At 52.9% G+C, this 17,636-nt stretch overlaps 1 protein-coding gene across 1 annotated transcript; it reads left to right on the top strand.

Moving 5' to 3' along the window:
* The first annotated feature begins 7,851 nt into the window (after window positions 1-7,851).
* SMARCD2 (SWI/SNF related BAF chromatin remodeling complex subunit D2) lies at window positions 7,852-17,598 on the top strand. The gene is made up of 13 exons (XM_075562069.1): window positions 7,852-8,364; window positions 12,915-13,099; window positions 13,256-13,298; window positions 13,441-13,563; window positions 14,491-14,646; window positions 15,155-15,250; window positions 15,351-15,452; window positions 15,530-15,691; window positions 15,782-15,879; window positions 16,049-16,184; window positions 16,334-16,456; window positions 16,568-16,669; window positions 16,748-17,598. Exons 1-13 carry the CDS (start codon window positions 8,149-8,151, stop codon window positions 16,799-16,801), a joined length of 1,596 nt encoding a protein of 531 aa, XP_075418184.1. The 5' UTR covers window positions 7,852-8,148; the 3' UTR covers window positions 16,802-17,598.
* The last annotated feature ends 38 nt before the right edge of the window (window positions 17,599-17,636 follow it).

Raw genomic sequence — 17,636 nt, 5'->3', positions numbered from 1 at the left:
TCTGCCTTGATTTCCAAAACACAATGAGATCCCTGAGAATAAGAACTCGAGCTGGGGCCGCCTGGCTTTTCCAGATCTTGAAGGTTTTTCTCCTTTGAAGGGGCGCAATCTCATCACTCTCTGTCCGTGGGAAACAGGTGGGTGTTCCTTCTTTGACAGCTTTGAGCCAGACACAGTTTCTGGCTTTCACAGGTTTTACGGACAATATAAAAAATAGTGTATATCTCATATATGATGTTACCTACGGCTCTAGTCACAAGGATTTGGGTTTTTCTTACATTGAGTTTGAATCCGTACCAGAGGCAGCAACCCTTGATCTTCATCAGCAAGAGCTTCAAGTCCTCCTCACTTTTTAGCAAGCAAGATTGTGTCATCTGTATATCACCCCAGCGTGTTAATAAGCCACATTCCTCTTCATGTAATCTAGTTTCTTGATAATTTGCACAGCAGACAGATTGAACAAGTATGGTGAGAGGACGCACACCTTTCCTGATTGTAAGCCATGCAGAACTCCCATGTTCTGGTCCCACAGCTGCCTCTTGATCCATGGACAGGATGCCCACGAGCACAATGCAGTGTCTGGAATTCCCATTCTTCTCAAGGCTGTCCGTAGTGTGTTAGGGTCAACACAGTTAAGTACTTTTGAGTAGTCAATAAAACAAGTAAACATCTTTCTGGTATTCTCTCCTTTCAGTTAAGATCCATCTGATATCAGCAATGATTTTCCTGTGTGGAGTTACATAATCTGTTAACTTGCTGAGGGGTGGAGCTGGAGGAACCATGTGGAGACCCACTCCAGCCCTGAGATGCTCCCACCACTACTGGATCCACAAGACTTTCCACCCACTGGCCTGTGATCTTCTTGCATTGGCGTCGTTGCATGTGTTGTGTGAGTCTGAAGAGGAAATTATAGACTGGTATCAGACATATAGGCTAATATCGGACTTATACACTTGATCTGGACGGGCCTGGGATGTTTTCTTAATATACAATTATTCATTATATAAAACTCTTTTACACATATGTGTGACTATGCATTTGTTTCTCTAGTCCTCCCGGACTAATACACCCTGGGGTTCCACTTCCACTTCTGAATCTGGCCTGAACTTCTGGCAGCTCCATCAATGTACTGCTGCAGCAGTTGTTGATGATCTTCAGCAAAATTTTACTTGCATGTGATATCAATGATAGTTTTGTAATTTAAGCCTTCTTTTACATCACCTTTCTTTGGCATGTGTACAAATATGGATCTCTACCAATCAGTTGTAAAGAAAACCCAAATCTTCACAATTGGAGAAAAGACTGAAGTTGTCAAAGATTTCACCTTGCTGGATCTATCTACAACCGGAAAGACCAAAATCCTCACAACTGCACCGATTGGGAGTCACGTGATAAATGAGAAAAAGTTGAACTTGTCAAGGGTTTTAGCTTGCTTGGCTCCACAGCCAGTGCACATGGAAGCAGCAGTCAAGATCAAAGCTGCACAGGACCTCTTCAGAGTGCTGAAAACCAAGGAGATTACTTTGAAGACCAAGGTGTGCCTGACGCACGCTATGGTATTTTCCACTGCCTCATATGCATGTGAAAATTGACATTGAAGAAGGAAGACTGTAGAAGAATTAATGCATTTGAATTGTGGTGCTGGAGCAGACTATTGAAAGTACCATGACTGCTAAAAAGACAAACAAATCGGTCTTGGAAGAAGTAGAGCCAGAGTGCTCCTTAGAGGCAAGGATGGCAAGACTTTTTCTTACATACTTTAGACAAGGAGAGACCAGTCCCTGAGGAAGGACATCATGCTTGGTAAAATTAAGGGGCAGTGGAAAAGAGGAGGACCTCAACAAGATGGATTAACGCTATGTCTTCAATGATGGGTTCAGGCACAGTGTGTTTGCCTGGGTACTTTAGAGAAACAAGTCCACAGAAACTCATCTATAAGAGAGAGTTTTATATGAAGGTTAAGTGCACATCAAGAAAACATCCCAACCCAGTGCTTCCCAAGCCCACAAGTCCAACATTAACCCATATGTCCAACACCAATCCACAAAGTCCTCCTCCATCTCACAAAACACACACTATGATACCGACTGCAGGAGGAAAACTGAGTCAATGAGCGTGTAATCATCTCAGTGCTGGCAGGGGTGTCCACAAGGCTGCTCCAGCACCCAGGGCTGCATCAGGGTAGATCCATGTGGCTTCTAAGGGATGTCTTGCAGGAAGTGAGCCTTTCCAGCTGAAGCAGGGAACTGACTAAGGCAGCTGCACCCTGGTCCCACCATCAGAAAGCAAGAGACCTGAGAACTAGAAAGGCGAGGCTCACTGAGCCCTTTATCTCTCCGCCCTTCAATTAATCCCACATGTATTTATTGGGCAGCTTGGCACAATAAATTAACTACCTCACACAAGAACGATTGTGATGGTGCAGGACTGGACAGTGTTTCACTCTGTTGTGCATAGAGTCGCTATGAGTCAGAACCGAATCAATTCACCTAACAACATCAAGATGCAGTTGAAAAAACGGTACTTGTAATGAACAAGTCCTTGAGGTTTCAGAATTCTATTATGTGATCTCCAGGGTTGTTTCCATCGCCGAGGCTTTATTTTGCCAACTCCAGGTGCTTCTTTTTTGTGTCCAGTGTTTGCACGGCAATCACCAGTAATGATCGATGCGTCCTGATGGCATATTTGATCCGTTTCAGACTGTGGAGGTTGGCAAGAGTCTTTGGCAGTGGTGGCTGCATAAATCGGAATAGTAGTCACATTCAGTATTCTTACTTGCCGTCCTAACGGTGTTAACCTGTCACCGACAGCATAGTGAAGGTGATTTCATTGTTCTTCGTCACCCATGCTTAGTAGGACCATATGATGGTCAAGACCAGTCTCTTTCAGCTGACTGATGCCTACAATGTAGAACTATGCAACATTCCATTTCATTTTTGATGACTTCCAATTTTTCTAGAGTCACAGGTCACACATTCCACATTCTGATTGTTAATGGATGTCTACAGCTGCTGCTTCTCATTGTAGCAGCAAATAATGAAGGTCTTGATCGTTTTCCTCCGCCCAAGTCCTTAAGGCTGACTCCACTTTGCGGAAACCATATAGTCACATTTCCAGTGCCTGCGACCAGAAGAGGCTCGTCTTGTGGCACTACGTCAAACAATCTGCTACTACCCAAAAGGTTTATACTGGCGAGTTTTTTCAGAATCACACGACCATGTCCTCCTTCCTCAACTGTTTCCGTCTGGAAACTGTGCTGAACCCTGTCTACCACGGTGACCCTGCTGGTATTTGAAATACTGTGGCAAAGCTTCTAGCGTCGCAGCCCCACGCAGGTATGAGAAACTGACAGACAGATGGTGGGGGCAGTGAGAACGAGTACACATAGAAAGAATGACCTGGTGACAATCACTCAGTGGGTGATAAAGGGAGAGAGTGAAATAGTCTGGAAGAACTGAAAACAAGGTTTGAGATGGGAGGGGTTTGTAAGAGCCAATGGCTGGGATTTAAAATGAAGCAGAGGTAAGCAGGAGCTTACCTGCAGAACCTTCATGTCACGGGAGGGAGCGTGACGTTTAATCTAAGAGCAATGAGAAGCTAGGAAGAGTTTTAAGCAAGGGAATAACAGTGAGCTCACTTGTTTGTAAATGCACTCGCCTGCCACTTCTCCTCAGCAGTGGTTCTGAAAGTCACCCCCACCCACCCCGCCACTCTTATTAGATCTGAAGGAGGGGGCTGGCAGGAATATTGTGGAATCGCCCTCCACTTCCTGGAGAGCCCCTGCTCCAAGGAGCTTGAAAGACTTGACGTGGATGTTAACTGCCTTACCGTGCACTCTTAACCTATTTTACAAGTGGAGAAAAGTGATCACTGTTCAATGACTCTAACAATTCTGGGGGCCGGCCCCCATCCCAACTACATGGACAGTCCCCCACCCCCCAAAAGAATTCACTTCAGGGGACAGCACTGAAGCTACAGCTCAGGAAGAGGGACATGTCTGATCAGAGCACACAGGAGCAAACGAAGGGGGAGAGAGTGGAGCACATCCTGGCCCACCAAGCCCTGAGGACCATATTCCTGCTCAGAGCAGCCAATGCACAGAGAGGACCATAGGACCGGCCCCACCACAAGACACAACATCCCTCACTGACCCATAGTGCTACTGGGGACAACACTGGAGACACGGTGCTGGAATTGTGCCTGATCTGACCCCACGAAACCAAAGCAAAACACAAAGGGCGTGCAACAGAGCAATAAAGGGAACAGAGCAATGAAGTCCCCAGGGAATACCAGAAATAGACTGTGGGGTCAGGGCATGGCACTCCACCAGACTCAACTGGAACACACTCCTAAAGGTCAACAATCAGATCTTGAACTATTTATAGACTTTTCCTTTTTTTTTTTTTACTTTTCCTTTTTTGTCATTTTTGTTACTGTTGTAGTTGTTTCTTTTGTTGCTTTGTTTTGCTCTATCTTGTTTTTGTGTTTATTATTGTCTCTGCATGTCTACCTAGATAATATAGGTGGGATAAATAATCCAGAGGAGAAAATAACAGATTGATGGTTCTAGTTTCGGGGGGGACACAGGAGAGGGGGAGGCAGGGGAAAAGGAGTGGGTATTAACAAACTCAGGACAAGGGAACAAAAAGTGATCTAAAATTAATGGCAAGGAGGGTGTAGAAGGTCTGGTAGGAATTGATCAAGGGCAATGTAACTAAAAGGAATTACTGAAACCCAAATGAAGGCTGAATATGATAGTAGGACAAGAGGAAAGTAAACGGAAATAGAGGAAAGAATTAGGAGGCAAAGGGCATTTATAGAGGTCTAAATATAGGCATGTACATATGTAAATATATATGATAAGGAAACATCTATGTACATATATTTATAGATTTAGTATTAGGGTAGCAGATGGACATTGGGCCTCAATGCAAGAACACTTTGTTCTAATAACCTGGCATTCCATGATGCTCACCTTCCTGACAGGATTGCTGAAGACAAAATGGGTACATAAGCAAATGTGATGAAGAACGCTGATGGTGCCCAGCTATTAAAAGATATAGCACCTGGGGTCTTAAAAGCTCAAAGATAAACAAGCAACCATCTAGCTGAGAAGCTACAAAGCCCACGAAGAAGCACACCAGCCTGTGTGATCATGACATGTTGATAGGATCAGGTATCGGGCATCAGAGATCCAGAACAAAAAAATCATATCATTGTAAATGAGGAGTGCAGAGTGGAGACCTAAAGCCCATCTGTAGGCAATTGGACATCCCCTTACAGAAGACTCATGGGAAGGAGATGAGCCAGTCAGGGTACAGTATAGCACCATTGAAACATACAACTTTCCTCTAGTTCTTCAATGCTTCACACACACCCCACACTATTATGATCCCAAGTCTACCTTACAAATCTGGCTAGGCCAGAGCATGTACATGGGTATAGATAAAGAGCTGGAAATACAGGGAGTGCAAGACAGATAAACCCCTCAGGACCAATATTGAGAGTAGTGATACCAGGAGAGCAAGGGGAAGGTGAGGGGAGAAAGGGGAAACCCATCACAATGATCTACATATAACCCCCTCCCAGGGGGATAGACAACAGAAAAGTAGGTAAAGGGAAACATCAATCAGGGTAAGGCATAAAAAATTAATTTATAAATTATTAAGGGTTTGTGAGGGAGGGAGAGTGGGGAAGTGAGGGGGAAATGAGAAGGTGATACCAAGGACTCAAGTAGAAAATGTTTTTAAAATGATGGCAACAATGGATGTGTAGATTGTGATAGGAGTTGTTCAAGCCTCCAATAAAACGATTTTTAAAAAATTCTGGTGACATGTCTCTGGACTAATGAGTTAGTCTGGGTGGAGTAGAGAAACAAATTCATAGACATTGCTATGTGTATAAGAAAGAACTTTTTATATATAAGAGCAATTGAATATTCAAAAATATCCTATCCCAGTCTTGATCATGCTCATAAGTCCAATATTAGTCCATATATCCGATACCAATCTGTAAATTCCTCTTCAGACCCACGCAAGACATGCAATGACACCAAATGCAGGAAGATCACAGGTCAGTGGGTGGAAAGTCTTGTTCTAGCGGTGGCGAAAGCATCTCAGCCCTGGCAGGGGTCTCCATGTGACTCCTCCAGCTCCAGGGCTCAACAAAGCTCCACGTGTCTTCTCAAGAGGAATGTCTCACAGGGAGTGTCTCAGTGTCCCACCTTCAGGGAGCCACTTATCTCCTTAGTGGCTCCAAATGAGGTCATCAAGCTGCAACCTGATTGGCAGGCTAAGCTCCACCCCTTCACTCTGAATAGTCTCAATGTTGACACCAGATTACATCACTACCACAGCTTGCTCAGGTTATTACTTGGCTGCTAACGGAAAGTCTGGTGACAGTTACAACCTTCCAGCTGCTTCATGGCAGAAAGAAGCGACTGTCTGTTTCCGTAAAGATTACAATCTTAGAAACCCTTTGTCCTAGAGGGTTGCTATGCGTTGGAATCCACTCCGAGGCAATGGGCTTTGGGTCTTGGCCCCCAGAATGGCAGGTAGACCAACTTTGACGAGGAAAAAGAGGAAGCTCTGAGAGGCTAAAAGGCAGGGAAGCAACAAGGGTTTATACTGGAAGAAAGGTATGGAAAAGCAACATCTCCAAAAAGGGTAATACTATAAACAAGATCTGGGATACTATGTTGCAATGAGGGAAGTAATCGATTGGTTGGGGCTGAACATATAAAAATGGGGGTTAGGGCCAAGTAGCCAATATAATTTTAGCTACTCAAAGTAAGAAATAGTTAGAAAGGTTTTTGCCTTCCTCCCTTACTTATTGTAGGAAGATGTCACTGAAGGTCCTGAAAAGTCCAGTTTTGACTCATGTCAACTCCATGTGAGTAGAACTTCCCCACAGCATCCCCAGGCTGTAATTTTTATGTGAGCAGGCCACCAGGATGCTCCTACGAAGCAATTGGGTGAGTTAGAACCACAGGCTTTTCACTCAGCAGCCACATGCTTAACTGCTATGCCACCCAGGATATTGAAGTACAATGAGGTTGTTTTTTTTAATGTGACCCTCGGGTGTCTTACATTCTTGTATGCTTATTAAAACTTAGCCTGTACTGGGTGGGGGGGCGCAGACCATAAGCTCCCAGGGCCTTTGAAAATTGAAGTGCTATCAATACCGAAGCAGCAGCTCATTTAACTAGGAGTGTCTTCATAATGCAAATTCTCTTCACCTAGAAAAACATCACTTGGAGTCCAGTACAGTACTAGGCTTCTACTTAAAGTGAGGCAGGACCATGTTAACAAATGCAGGACTAGACAACTAAGCAAGTCAATCCTTCACACAGCTGGGCCGGGTCTGGAGCCGCCTAAGGCCTTTGGCAGCGCTGAGCCACCAGGAAGGAAGGACTTTATACGGAAGTCGACTTGGAGGTTGTTGTCCTCCTGCCCCAGAGGGCAGTTCTTAGTGGAGTCCTCCACTCTGAACATGTGGAAAAGATATTAAATAAGGCTATTTACATGGCGTGGGGCCGGGTAACTCGGTGAGCTGGGGTTGCGCCCGGGAGAGAGCTGCAATTATCTCAGTCTGTGTGGCAGCCCTAAGTGGCCTTCGACCTCTGACCCCGCGCCTTGCTCGGCGTTTCCGGGCGAAGCTTCCTCTCCCGCTTTGCCAGCTAAGGGCCGGCCCACGGCGTGTAGGCGGGGCTTATAGAGGGCGGTTAGGGGTGGTTCCTGTTGGGGGCGGGTCTCGCGAGGGGCGGGATTTGATGAGGCATCCTAGCATTGGCCTGCTGGATGTGGGCGGGGTCTAGCCCATGCTGGGTTGGGCGGGGCACGGAGTTAGTTGCATCCCCCCCACCTCAGGCAAACGGGGCGCCAGTAGCTCAATTTGCGGCGGCCGGGGGCGGCTGGCGGGCGGGCAGCAGATCCCGGATCCGGAATTCCCACTGTAGGAGCGGAATCAGGATCGGCCCTGGTCCAAACCGGGTCAGGGAGCAATTCACGAACTTGGATTTGGAAATCCCGGAACCCGGATTAGTAGAACCCGGAATTTAGACCGGAAAATCACGGAGCTCGGATCGCGGAGCGGATTCGGTGCGAAGCCCGGAGTCCGGATCACAACACTGCGGGACGGGACGGAGCGATGTCTGGTCGTGGCGCGGGCGGGTTCCCGCTGCCCCCACTGAGTCCCGGCGGTGGCGCCGTGGCCGCGGCCTTAGGGGCGCCGCCTCCCCCCGGGGGACCCGGCATGTTGCCCGGACCGGCGCTCAGGGGACCAGGGCCGGCTGGAGGCGTGGGGGGCCCCGGGGCCGCCGCCTTCCGTCCCATGGGGCCCACCGGCCCCGCAGCGCCATACCAGGTGAGCAGGCGGCTGGGCGGGCGGAGCCGCGCGATCGCCGCGGGCCAGGGCCCGAGGGCCGTCCACGAGGGCCCTGAGCAGCTTCCTGGGCAGAGGGCGCCGGGCCCTGAGCTCCAATGGCGACGTCGCGGGCGAGCCCAGGGGCCCCCAGGCTGCGGCTGGGAGGTGGGTGGCGTTGCGGGGACAGAGGAAGAGGGTGTCCGAGGTGTGGAGGCTTTGAAGCCGTGCTTGGTCCCGTCGGGGAGCCCCGATGGCTCAGTGGTGAGGGCACTTGGCTGCCAACTAGAAAGCTGCCGGTTCGAACCCACCCGCTGCGCTGTGGGCGAGGGCTGACAGTCGGCTTCCCCAAGCTCACACCTCGGAACCGTGCGAGGGGCTTCCGCGCTGCCCCGCAGGGTCCCTGAGAGTCAGAACCGCCCGCCTCCTTGGCAGACGATTAGTGGTGAATTGCTTTCATTATTTTTTTGGAGGGGGCATGTGGCAGGGATTCCGAGGAGCCGAGTGTGGGGCCCAGAAGTCTAAGTAGTGCCCGCGGAGGGGGTGCCTGGGAAGCGATGAGGAAGTTTTGGCAAAGGGGGCTCGGGGCGGGGGCGGGGAGGCCCTCGCCGACGAACGAGTTCTCTAGCCCCCACCCACCGCCCTATTCCCGGTCCGCCCTGGTTTTTCCAGTCCTGGACCCGGAGCGTTTCGCGTGCCCTGTCCCCTTGGCCCGTTGTTATTCCGAGATGGCTCCCAGCTGCTAATGAGGAAGAGCCTGGCAGAGGATAGAGCCAGGGGTCCCACCCAGGGAGAGGGAGACTAACTACTCCCAGGCCAGGTCCGAGACGCTGCATGGGCGACTGGATGCAGGCAGAGACCGTGGTGGGCGGACTGAGGGAGAAGAGGAGTTCACCTCCAGCACAGACCGTCGGGCCAGCTCTGCCCTTGGCAGTGTGCCTGCTGTCATAGTGTCCAGGAGTTGATTAGTCTGGAGGCTCCACTGAGCCCTGCCGGCCTGAGGCTGGAGGAGCCCGGGGAGGTGGGGGGGTCAGAGTGAGTTGTTTCAAAGGACCCCTTGCTGCACTGGCCTCCTTGGTGTCTGGGAAGAGAATGGCTCAGGCCAGTTCTCAGGGTAAGTTCCCTGAGGAACCGAACTCCGCCTGACCTTGCGGAGGGGACTCATCTGACCTGGGGTCTGTTGTTTCTGGTGGCTCCAGAATGCAGGGCAATTGTGCCCAGCCTCCCTCTCCACTGTCATTTAGCTCTCAGCTTCTCACAGGGCACCTCACCAGGTGTCCCACCATTCAACACTGGCCTGCACTGGGACCACCCTGCGGAGGGCCTCGCAATGGCCTCTCATGGGCCATGGTGGGATTCAAATGATTGAACAACAAGTTTGCTTGCCCTGATGACCAGTTTAAGGACCAAAAACCCAATAGACTGAAAGGTAGTTATTATTTCAACATGATACCAGAACACTGCTATTGTGCAGATGAATGTTAAAAGGAAAGCAAAAAAAAAAAAAAAGGAATGTAACTCTGATTTCCACATGGGGCGCTGCCCAGGTGCCCACCTTAGAGAGAACCTTGATTTTATAAGTGCCATTCTAATAGCCGGCGCGCCAGACTCAACAAAAAACTAGGTATCGTGCTGCTGCCCCGGTGCAAACCGACTGAATCCCATCACCGCTCACAGGGTAGTAGAGTGTGTGCAGGTCTCACTTTTTAAAGAAATGCTTTACTAAGGACAGTGATTAATATTCCTCTTAGACCCCATCCCTCCACAGAAAAAGGAAACAAACGGTCTGGGTCTGGATAAAGATCCACCTGGTCCCAAGGCCTCCAGCGGGGGCCCATTGTTCCCACTTGGCCCTGCCCTTTGGGAACTCATGGACCCAGGTGTCCCTGAAGGGTCTCAGCATGGGCTGAGACCTGAGGTGGGCTTTTGGCCCAGGGGAGACGTGGAGTCAGACAGGCGTGCACCCCGTGGGAAATGTGCCCTTGAGAAAGCCCTTTCTGGGGTCGATTTCACGAGGTTTTGTGGGGAAGTGGCCTTGAGACTGCAGAAGGTGGGGCTGGCTGACTGGCTGACGGCCCAGGCTGTGTGGTGAACTTGGGAGAGCACTGGCCCTCTGCTCTTCAGACTTTCCCATCCCTACCATAGCTGGGGAGAGGGAGACCCGGCTGGCTCTTCCTGGTGAGTTCACAAACAGGAGGGTTTGCCCTCTCCAAGTGGGATTGCCTGACCTCTTGCAGAGGGGTCTTACAGTCTGAGGAACAAGAGGTGTTCTTTCAGTTAGGGCTCCTGAGGTGAGCAGGAAGGCTTGGCCAGCAGGCGAAGGGCTCCCACTGAAACGAGGAAAGTGAGGAGCCATCTCCCTCGAGACACTTAGCCGTGGCTCAGTCGGCGAGCAGAGGCGCTTCCTAACACCAAAGCCAGAAACGCACACACTGACACCCACACCACCAATGGATGGGTTCACTCCAGAGTTTAGGATAGTTCCCACTCATGGCATGGGGGGGAGGAGGGGCTGGTACGTTCTCTACCACTGAGGCCCGCTGGCTAGGCCACCAGGAGCACTGGGACCACAGACATGGAACAGTGAAGAAACTGTTCACCGGAGCCCTGGATCCCGCAGCTGGAGACCCACAACAGCAGCCCCACCTTCTCTTGTGCCCTTGTGCTGCTGCTGCTGCTGCTGCTGCTGCTGCTGCTGGTGATGGAGTCAGGCTTACAATATGGGCTGGTGCTGGGCCAGAGGGAGATTACTGTACACATCTGGGGCTCAGGAGACTGAGTCAAATCTACCTAGCTGGGCTTGCAGGCAGGGGCTTATGGAGACTGAGAGCAGAAAGTTCTTGGCTGTTAGTGGTTAGGGTTTTTTTTTAGTTTTGTTTTAAATAAATAGCTTAGTGCATTTTTAAGGGGGCGGGGTATGTTTGCAAGCCCAGGTGTGGAGCTTGGCAAAGCCAAGCTGGGATTTGATGAGTGGGTAAGCACCTTTCCCCTGGGCACTGGGAGCCCTGGAAGACTGGAGCAGATGTCTGGGTGGAGCCTGGGCCTCTGTTACCTGAACACCTGCCCGGGAGTGGGGCGGGGAGTGCTGCAGGAGGTTTTGTGACCACCCTGGTGAGACAGGGATGATAGAGTCCACTGTTTCTGTTCTTCCTCTGACACTGAGAGGGACACAGGGCTGGGCTGTTAGGGACCTGAGCTTACAGCTGTGGCCACAGCGCGGTCTGTTTTCCATAATCTCGAGCCATGGCTCATTAAGGCAGAGAAACAAGCTGTCTTTGGCCTTTCAACAGCTCAGATGGACTTCTTCCTGATGGGGAGAGACCTGTGGCAGGACTCCTCAGGCCCACAGCCCCCGGCCTGTGACTCACCCCCCTTCCACACTGTTCTCTGCTTTTAGGAACCTGGGGCCTAGGGTTTGATCAAGAGGGGAGTGAAGAGGGGCCTCCCATGGTGGAGGGTGGGGGTCCTTTGAGTCGGGGATAGTCCCCACCCAGCCTGGCTTGGTTGGCTGGGGGTGCTGGTTGCATAATCTGGGCCCCGGGGCCAGCCCTGCAAAGCTGCCAGGGACAGCATGTGCGAGGCAGAGCTGCCAAACAGGCCTTGCAGGCAGCCGCCTGGGGGTGGGGGCGGGGTAAAGGGACGCCAGATGGGTTTTGCAGACATGAACCTGGGGTGGGAAGTCCTGCAGCCTTCTTAGGAGGTGGCTTTACTCACCTGGCTTCCTGCTGCAGACCCTGTGTCTCTGGCCCTTCCCACCTCCTCCACGTTGGGATAGCAGGGTTAAGTTGCGTCTGAGCCAGTCCTTACTGCCAGGCGGTGGGTGTCTGGACCACGGGCAGAGTCCAAGTGCCAACTATTCTTTATCCTGGGGGCCACTTCAGAGCCAGGGCATCCCTTTTGGGATCTTCTGTCCTGGGAGGGAGGTGGGAGCGGGGGACAGTAGAGAGGTGAGAGAGAAAGGTGCGGTTCTGGGTTGTGGGAAGGGGCCAGGTGGCGACCAGATGGTCTCAGAACTCTGGAGGCTGCCCCTGGCAGTTGGAACACACACTCCAAGCCATCCTGTTGCAGCTTGCTCACCTGGGTGCCGCTGCTCATGGACTTGCCAACCCCCTGGGCTGCCCTGCCCCCTCGGCCGCCCCACCGGGCTGGCAAAGGGTTGTGCATGAGACTCTGCTCGCGGCTCTCAGGGAAGCCTACGTAGGCCCCATCCCATCACCCCACTCTGTCTCCCATTGAGGCAGAGAAGGATGGCATTGCCCAGGGGGCCAGCCCAGGGTCTTGAGGCAAGTGAGTGAGGGGCCCTCCTCTGGCAGGCAGGATTCTCCTCCCACCCTGGGCTCTGGCAGGCCTGCTCCCGCCTCATTCGCTGGCATAACTGCCAGGTGCCAAAGGGGGCGGGACAGGTGTGGTTTACGCTCCCCTTTGTCTCCTTGCCTGGCACTCCAGCCTGGGTGCTGCAGTGTGCTGCTCGGGGAGGTATGGAGGGAGCGGGCTTCGGACCCCGGAGGGCCCTGCCACTGACCTACACCCAACCGGTGACTCACTTTCCCCAGCGGCCAGGCATGTCTCCAGGGAGCCGGATGCCCATGGCCGGCCTGCAGGTGGGACCACCTGCCGGCTCCCCGTTTGGCACAGCTGCTCCACTTCGGCCTGGCATGCCACCCACCATGATGGACCCATTCCGAAAACGCCTGCTGGTGCCCCAGCCCCAGCCCCCAATGCCCGCCCAGCGCCGGGGGTAAGGCTCATGTGCTCTCTCCCATACTCGGGGCTGCATGACGGAGGAGGACTTTGGGGCTCTCTTGGGGGAGGGTGCCAGGCTGAAGTGGTGGGTAGAGGTGGGAGGATGCGTGCCCTTCTGCTGACCTCTCAAGTGGGTTTTTGCCCTCCGCAGGCTGAAGAGGAGGAAGATGGCGGATAAGGTTCTGCCTCAGCGAGTGAGTGTGTTGAGAAAGGGGTACCAGGGAAGGCAGCTGGACGGACGGCTGGGAGTAGAAGGCCCACCTTCCCCAGCCCCCAGCTAGGGAGGAAGGAGCCAGATCTCTGGCTGACGAATCCCTCTGCCCTTCCTTCCTCAAGATCCGGGAGCTTGTCCCCGAGTCTCAGGCGTACATGGATCTCTTGGCTTTTGAGCGGAAGCTGGACCAAACCATTGCTCGCAAGCGGATGGAGATCCAGGAGGCCATCAAGAAGCCGCTGACGGTACGCGCCGCCTTCCCAGGCTTTCTCTGCCCCCGCCCGACCCGGTGGTTTTCCCTCTCCAAGACACGGCCACACTGAGACTGGAACTCGGTTTAATGTGTTGGGGCCAGCTTTTTTTTTTTAAGTGAATGTACTATAATTTAAGAAAAATGAATTATACTACAAAATAATAGCAGATACTTCACATGTAGTAACTAAAACCCAACCCTAACCCACTGCTACCAAGTTGAGTGCGACTCATAGCAAAACTGACCCCTTGAATTTCTGAGGCTGTTAAGTGTTCCCGGGAGCAAACTGCCTCATCCTTCAGAGTGGTGGTGGGCTCGAACGGCTGACCTCTGGGCTAGCAGGCTAGCACATAACCCACTGTTCCACCAGGGCTTCTTGTTTCCACTGAAGCGAAGGTAGATGGGGTTTCATGAGCTTTGGGCTGCAGATATATGCATGCACATGGATGCTGGGGCATTATTGAAAGTGTCCCTCCTGTGGGTTCTGGTCCAAAGTGAGACAGCTACCAGCCAAAAGGGCAGCTCAGGGTAGTTCCTGTCTCCATCATCCACTTACTGTTTTTAAGTAAAAACCGCCATCATCTAGCACACTCCCTGGAGAAGTAAAAGCTTTCTAGGAGGCCCACATGCTTAGGGCTGTGATGCAGGTTTGGGTGTCATTTAAGATAGGAGCTGTAAGCTTCTGGTTTGCCCAATAGCTATCTGTTGTGCCACAAGCCCCTTTGTTTCAGAAGTGCCAGTGATGCCACGATTTCACCTTTAACCCTGTGAGCACTTCCAGGCTGAGCTGGGGCATTCCTGCTTCCAGCTCCAGCCCCCAGGGCTCAGCCAGGGGCTGCCGTTGTGGGCCTAGGATTGCTTGTTGCACGACTGGTTCCCAGTGTGCCCCACCTGGAGTTACCGGTCCTTCTCTCTTCAGCAAAAGCGGAAGCTTCGCATCTACATTTCCAACACCTTCAGCCCCAGCAAAGCTGATGTTGACAGTGCAGTAACGGCAGGGACCCCCGGGGGAGCCCCAGCAGGGGACAAGGTGGCTTCCTGGGAACTCCGAGTGGAGGGCAAACTGCTGGATGATGTGAGTTGGGGAAGTGGGTGTCTGGAGGGGAGGTGACCTAGGTGGGCTTCCCTGGGGACCAGCCAGCGAAGCAGTGGCAGAGAAACCCTGCCTTGGGGAGGGCAGGGCTTCCCGCCAGCTAGAGGTTGGTTGGTTTGGTCATTACCACCACTGCCTGCTGGTAAGTCAAGTGGCTTGAGGACAGGGCACCCAGTCTAATGTCCCCGAGTGTGTCGGGTTGCCAGGACTGCCTAGATGACTTGAACCTCCATCCTCTCACTTAGCAGCTCAACATGTTTTGTACCTCCCGAGACACCTCCTGTGTGGCAGGGCCAACTGCCTTGGGGAATGGTGCTTGGGAGCCTTGGCCTCGTCTCTCCTGTCCTGCGCTGACTGCAGGGCCCCGCCTCTAGGGCAGAAGCAAGAACACCTCCTGTTTAGAGCTTCTCTCAGCTTTGGGTTTCAGAGGGACCCCTAAAAGGGAGCATGGCAGTAATGCTCCGTCTTCCCTCCCCCTTCTTCCCCCCAGCCTAGCAAACAGAAAAGGAAGTTTTCTTCCTTCTTTAAGAGCCTGGTCATCGAGCTGGACAAGGAGCTGTATGGGCCTGACAACCATCTGGTGGAGGTGAGTGTGGGGCATGGAGAGGCAGGACTGAGGGTGCTGCGAGCACGCACCCCAAGGCGGGCCCTGCACGTTGTCACACTCACTCCCTCTTGCCTGCCAGTGGCACAGGATGCCCACCACCCAGGAGACAGATGGCTTCCAGGTGAAACGGCCTGGAGACCTCAATGTCAAGTGCACCCTCCTGCTCATGCTGGATCATCAGGTGATGATGCACTCTTGGAGTCCTGTCTCTGCCTGGCCCTTCCACTTCCCTTTCTGATTCCTCTCTCCTATCCCCAGCCACCCCAGTACAAGTTGGACCCCCGACTGGCCAGGCTGCTGGGTGTGCACACGCAGACGAGGGCCGCCATCATGCAGGCCCTGTGGCTCTACATCAAACACAACCAGCTGCAGGACGGGCACGAGCGTGAGTACATCAACTGCAACCGCTACTTCCGCCAGGTGAGCCAGGAGCCCTCCCTCCGGGACGCTCAGCCCAGCGCGTGCCCCTGACACTCTCAAGGCGTCACCCAGCCGTGGTACTCTCTGCAGATCTTCAGCTGTGGGCGACTCCGTTTCTCTGAGATTCCCATGAAGCTGGCCGGGTTGCTGCAGCATCCAGACCCCATTGTCATCAACCACGTCATTAGGTAAACTGAGGGTGGGGCAGGAAGGGTTCTAGAGCAGAACCACCCTGGCTTCACTGCAAGCCGGCCACACAGATGGTCAGCTTTCCTGTTGCCCAATGGTGCCTCAGATGGGCGTTTAGCCCCGCTGGGTGAATGGCTAGTTGCGCTTCCCCTCATGTGCTGCTTGCAGTGTGGACCCCAATGACCAGAAGAAAACCGCCTGCTATGACATTGACGTGGAGGTGGATGACCCACTGAAGGCTCAGATGAGCAATTTCCTGGCCTCTACGACCAACCAGCAGGAGATTGCCTCTCTTGATGTCAAGGTGGGGCCCCAGCACAGGGTGGTGGGCTGGCTGCAAGCCAAGTCCCTACACTTTTTCACCTTGTGGATGGGTGGGTCTTTGCTCCAGTCATTTGAGTTTCAGCCTTACTGCAGTTTCCTTGGGGAAACTGACTCCTGCGTTCCCCTCAGATCCATGAGACCATTGAGTCCATCAACCAGCTGAAGACTCAGCGTGACTTCATGCTCAGCTTTAGCACCGACCCCCAGGACTTCATCCAGGAATGGCTCCGCTCCCAACGCCGGGACCTCAAGGTGGGGTGCTCTTCCCGGAGAGTGGTCCACCCCCTGCCCCTGCCCTTTAGCTCCCGGGGCAGACTGGCTTGGGGTGTTCATTTTGCCATGGTTTTCGCCCCCCATTGGCAGATCATTACTGATGTGATTGGGAATCCCGAGGAGGAGAGACGAGCTGCTTTCTACCACCAGCCCTGGGCTCAAGAAGCAGTGGGGAGGCACATCTTTGCCAAGGTGAGACCCTGCCAGCCCCCACCCCCCTCATGCAGAACGGATATCTCAGGCCTGAGCCACTGTCACCCTCTTCTGCAGGTGCAGCAGCGCCGACAGGAACTGGAACAGGTGCTGGGGATCCGCCTGACCTAACTGCTCAGGGAGCCATCCTTCCCAGCTCAGAGCAGCCTTGGAAGGGGACCACCTCTGGGTCCCGGCTGGGGCTGCCCCCTCCCCCCAACATGTAGGATAAGGGTGGGGTGAGGAGTGTCTCTGTCACCCTCTACTCCCAGCTTTAGTTTCATAAAGGATGTAGTAGTAGGATTCCTTGTTGCTTGGGTCCCCAAAGCCTTATTACTTTATGCATCTACTTTCCTTGGGTTCCTAACAGATGCCTCTTCTGCCCTCTGCAGGCAGGCCCCGGTAGGACAGCTGAGGTGGTGCTAGGGCCATGTAACAGACATTTCCGAACCAAAGGCTGCTGGGTTTGCATGTTTACAGACTCCCCTTTGGGGCTCTGGGCAAGGAAGAGGGCACAAGCCCAGACACTTCCGAGCCTTCCTAAACCAAAGTTCTTCACCGTTCCCTCAAGCCCAGCCTCACCGCTGGTTTTCTTCCTTTCCTTTGGGCGTTTGCACTAACTGGGAAGCAGGTTTTTCTATGCGGGAGCCACTTTTTTTGTACAGGTTAAGTTGGGGGTGTTCAGGGAGCCCTTATCTGGTGCCTCCACCCATCTTCTTTCCTTAATCTATGCAAGCGGCCTCTGGCCGCCATCATCTCCCGGGTGCCAGAGGGCTGTCACCCCAGCTGTTTGGGCCCAGGGAAATATTGCCTCGTAGACAGAGGGGACAAGGTGGTGATGGAGGGGGAGGAGAGTGGGCCCAGGACTTGGCAAGTCCCACTTCTGGCAGGTTGGAAGTTTCCGAATAAACCCCTTTGTTTATCGCTGTTGCCAGACCTGTCATTGAACTGTGCGGTCGCGCTGAGC

Source organism: Tenrec ecaudatus, chromosome 10 (assembly GCF_050624435.1).
Source record: "Tenrec ecaudatus isolate mTenEca1 chromosome 10, mTenEca1.hap1, whole genome shotgun sequence".
Lineage (NCBI taxonomy): Eukaryota > Metazoa > Chordata > Mammalia > Afrosoricida > Tenrecidae > Tenrec > Tenrec ecaudatus.
This window is presented reverse-complemented; position numbering and strand designations above follow the sequence as displayed.

What these genes read in the sequence shown, in the direction of transcription:
- SMARCD2 (XM_075562069.1), top strand. Translation starts at nt 8,149, where the DNA reads ATGTCTGGTCGTGGCGCGGGCGGGTTCCCGCTGCCCCCACTGAGTCCC. An exon ending in AGGGCAAACTGCTGGATGAT is followed by an intron (nt 14,647 to 15,154) that starts GTGAGTTGGGGA and finishes TCTTCCCCCCAG; the next exon opens with CCTAGCAAACAGAAAAGGAA. An exon ending in CCCAACGCCGGGACCTCAAG is followed by an intron (nt 16,457 to 16,567) that starts GTGGGGTGCTCT and finishes CCCCATTGGCAG; the next exon opens with ATCATTACTGATGTGATTGG.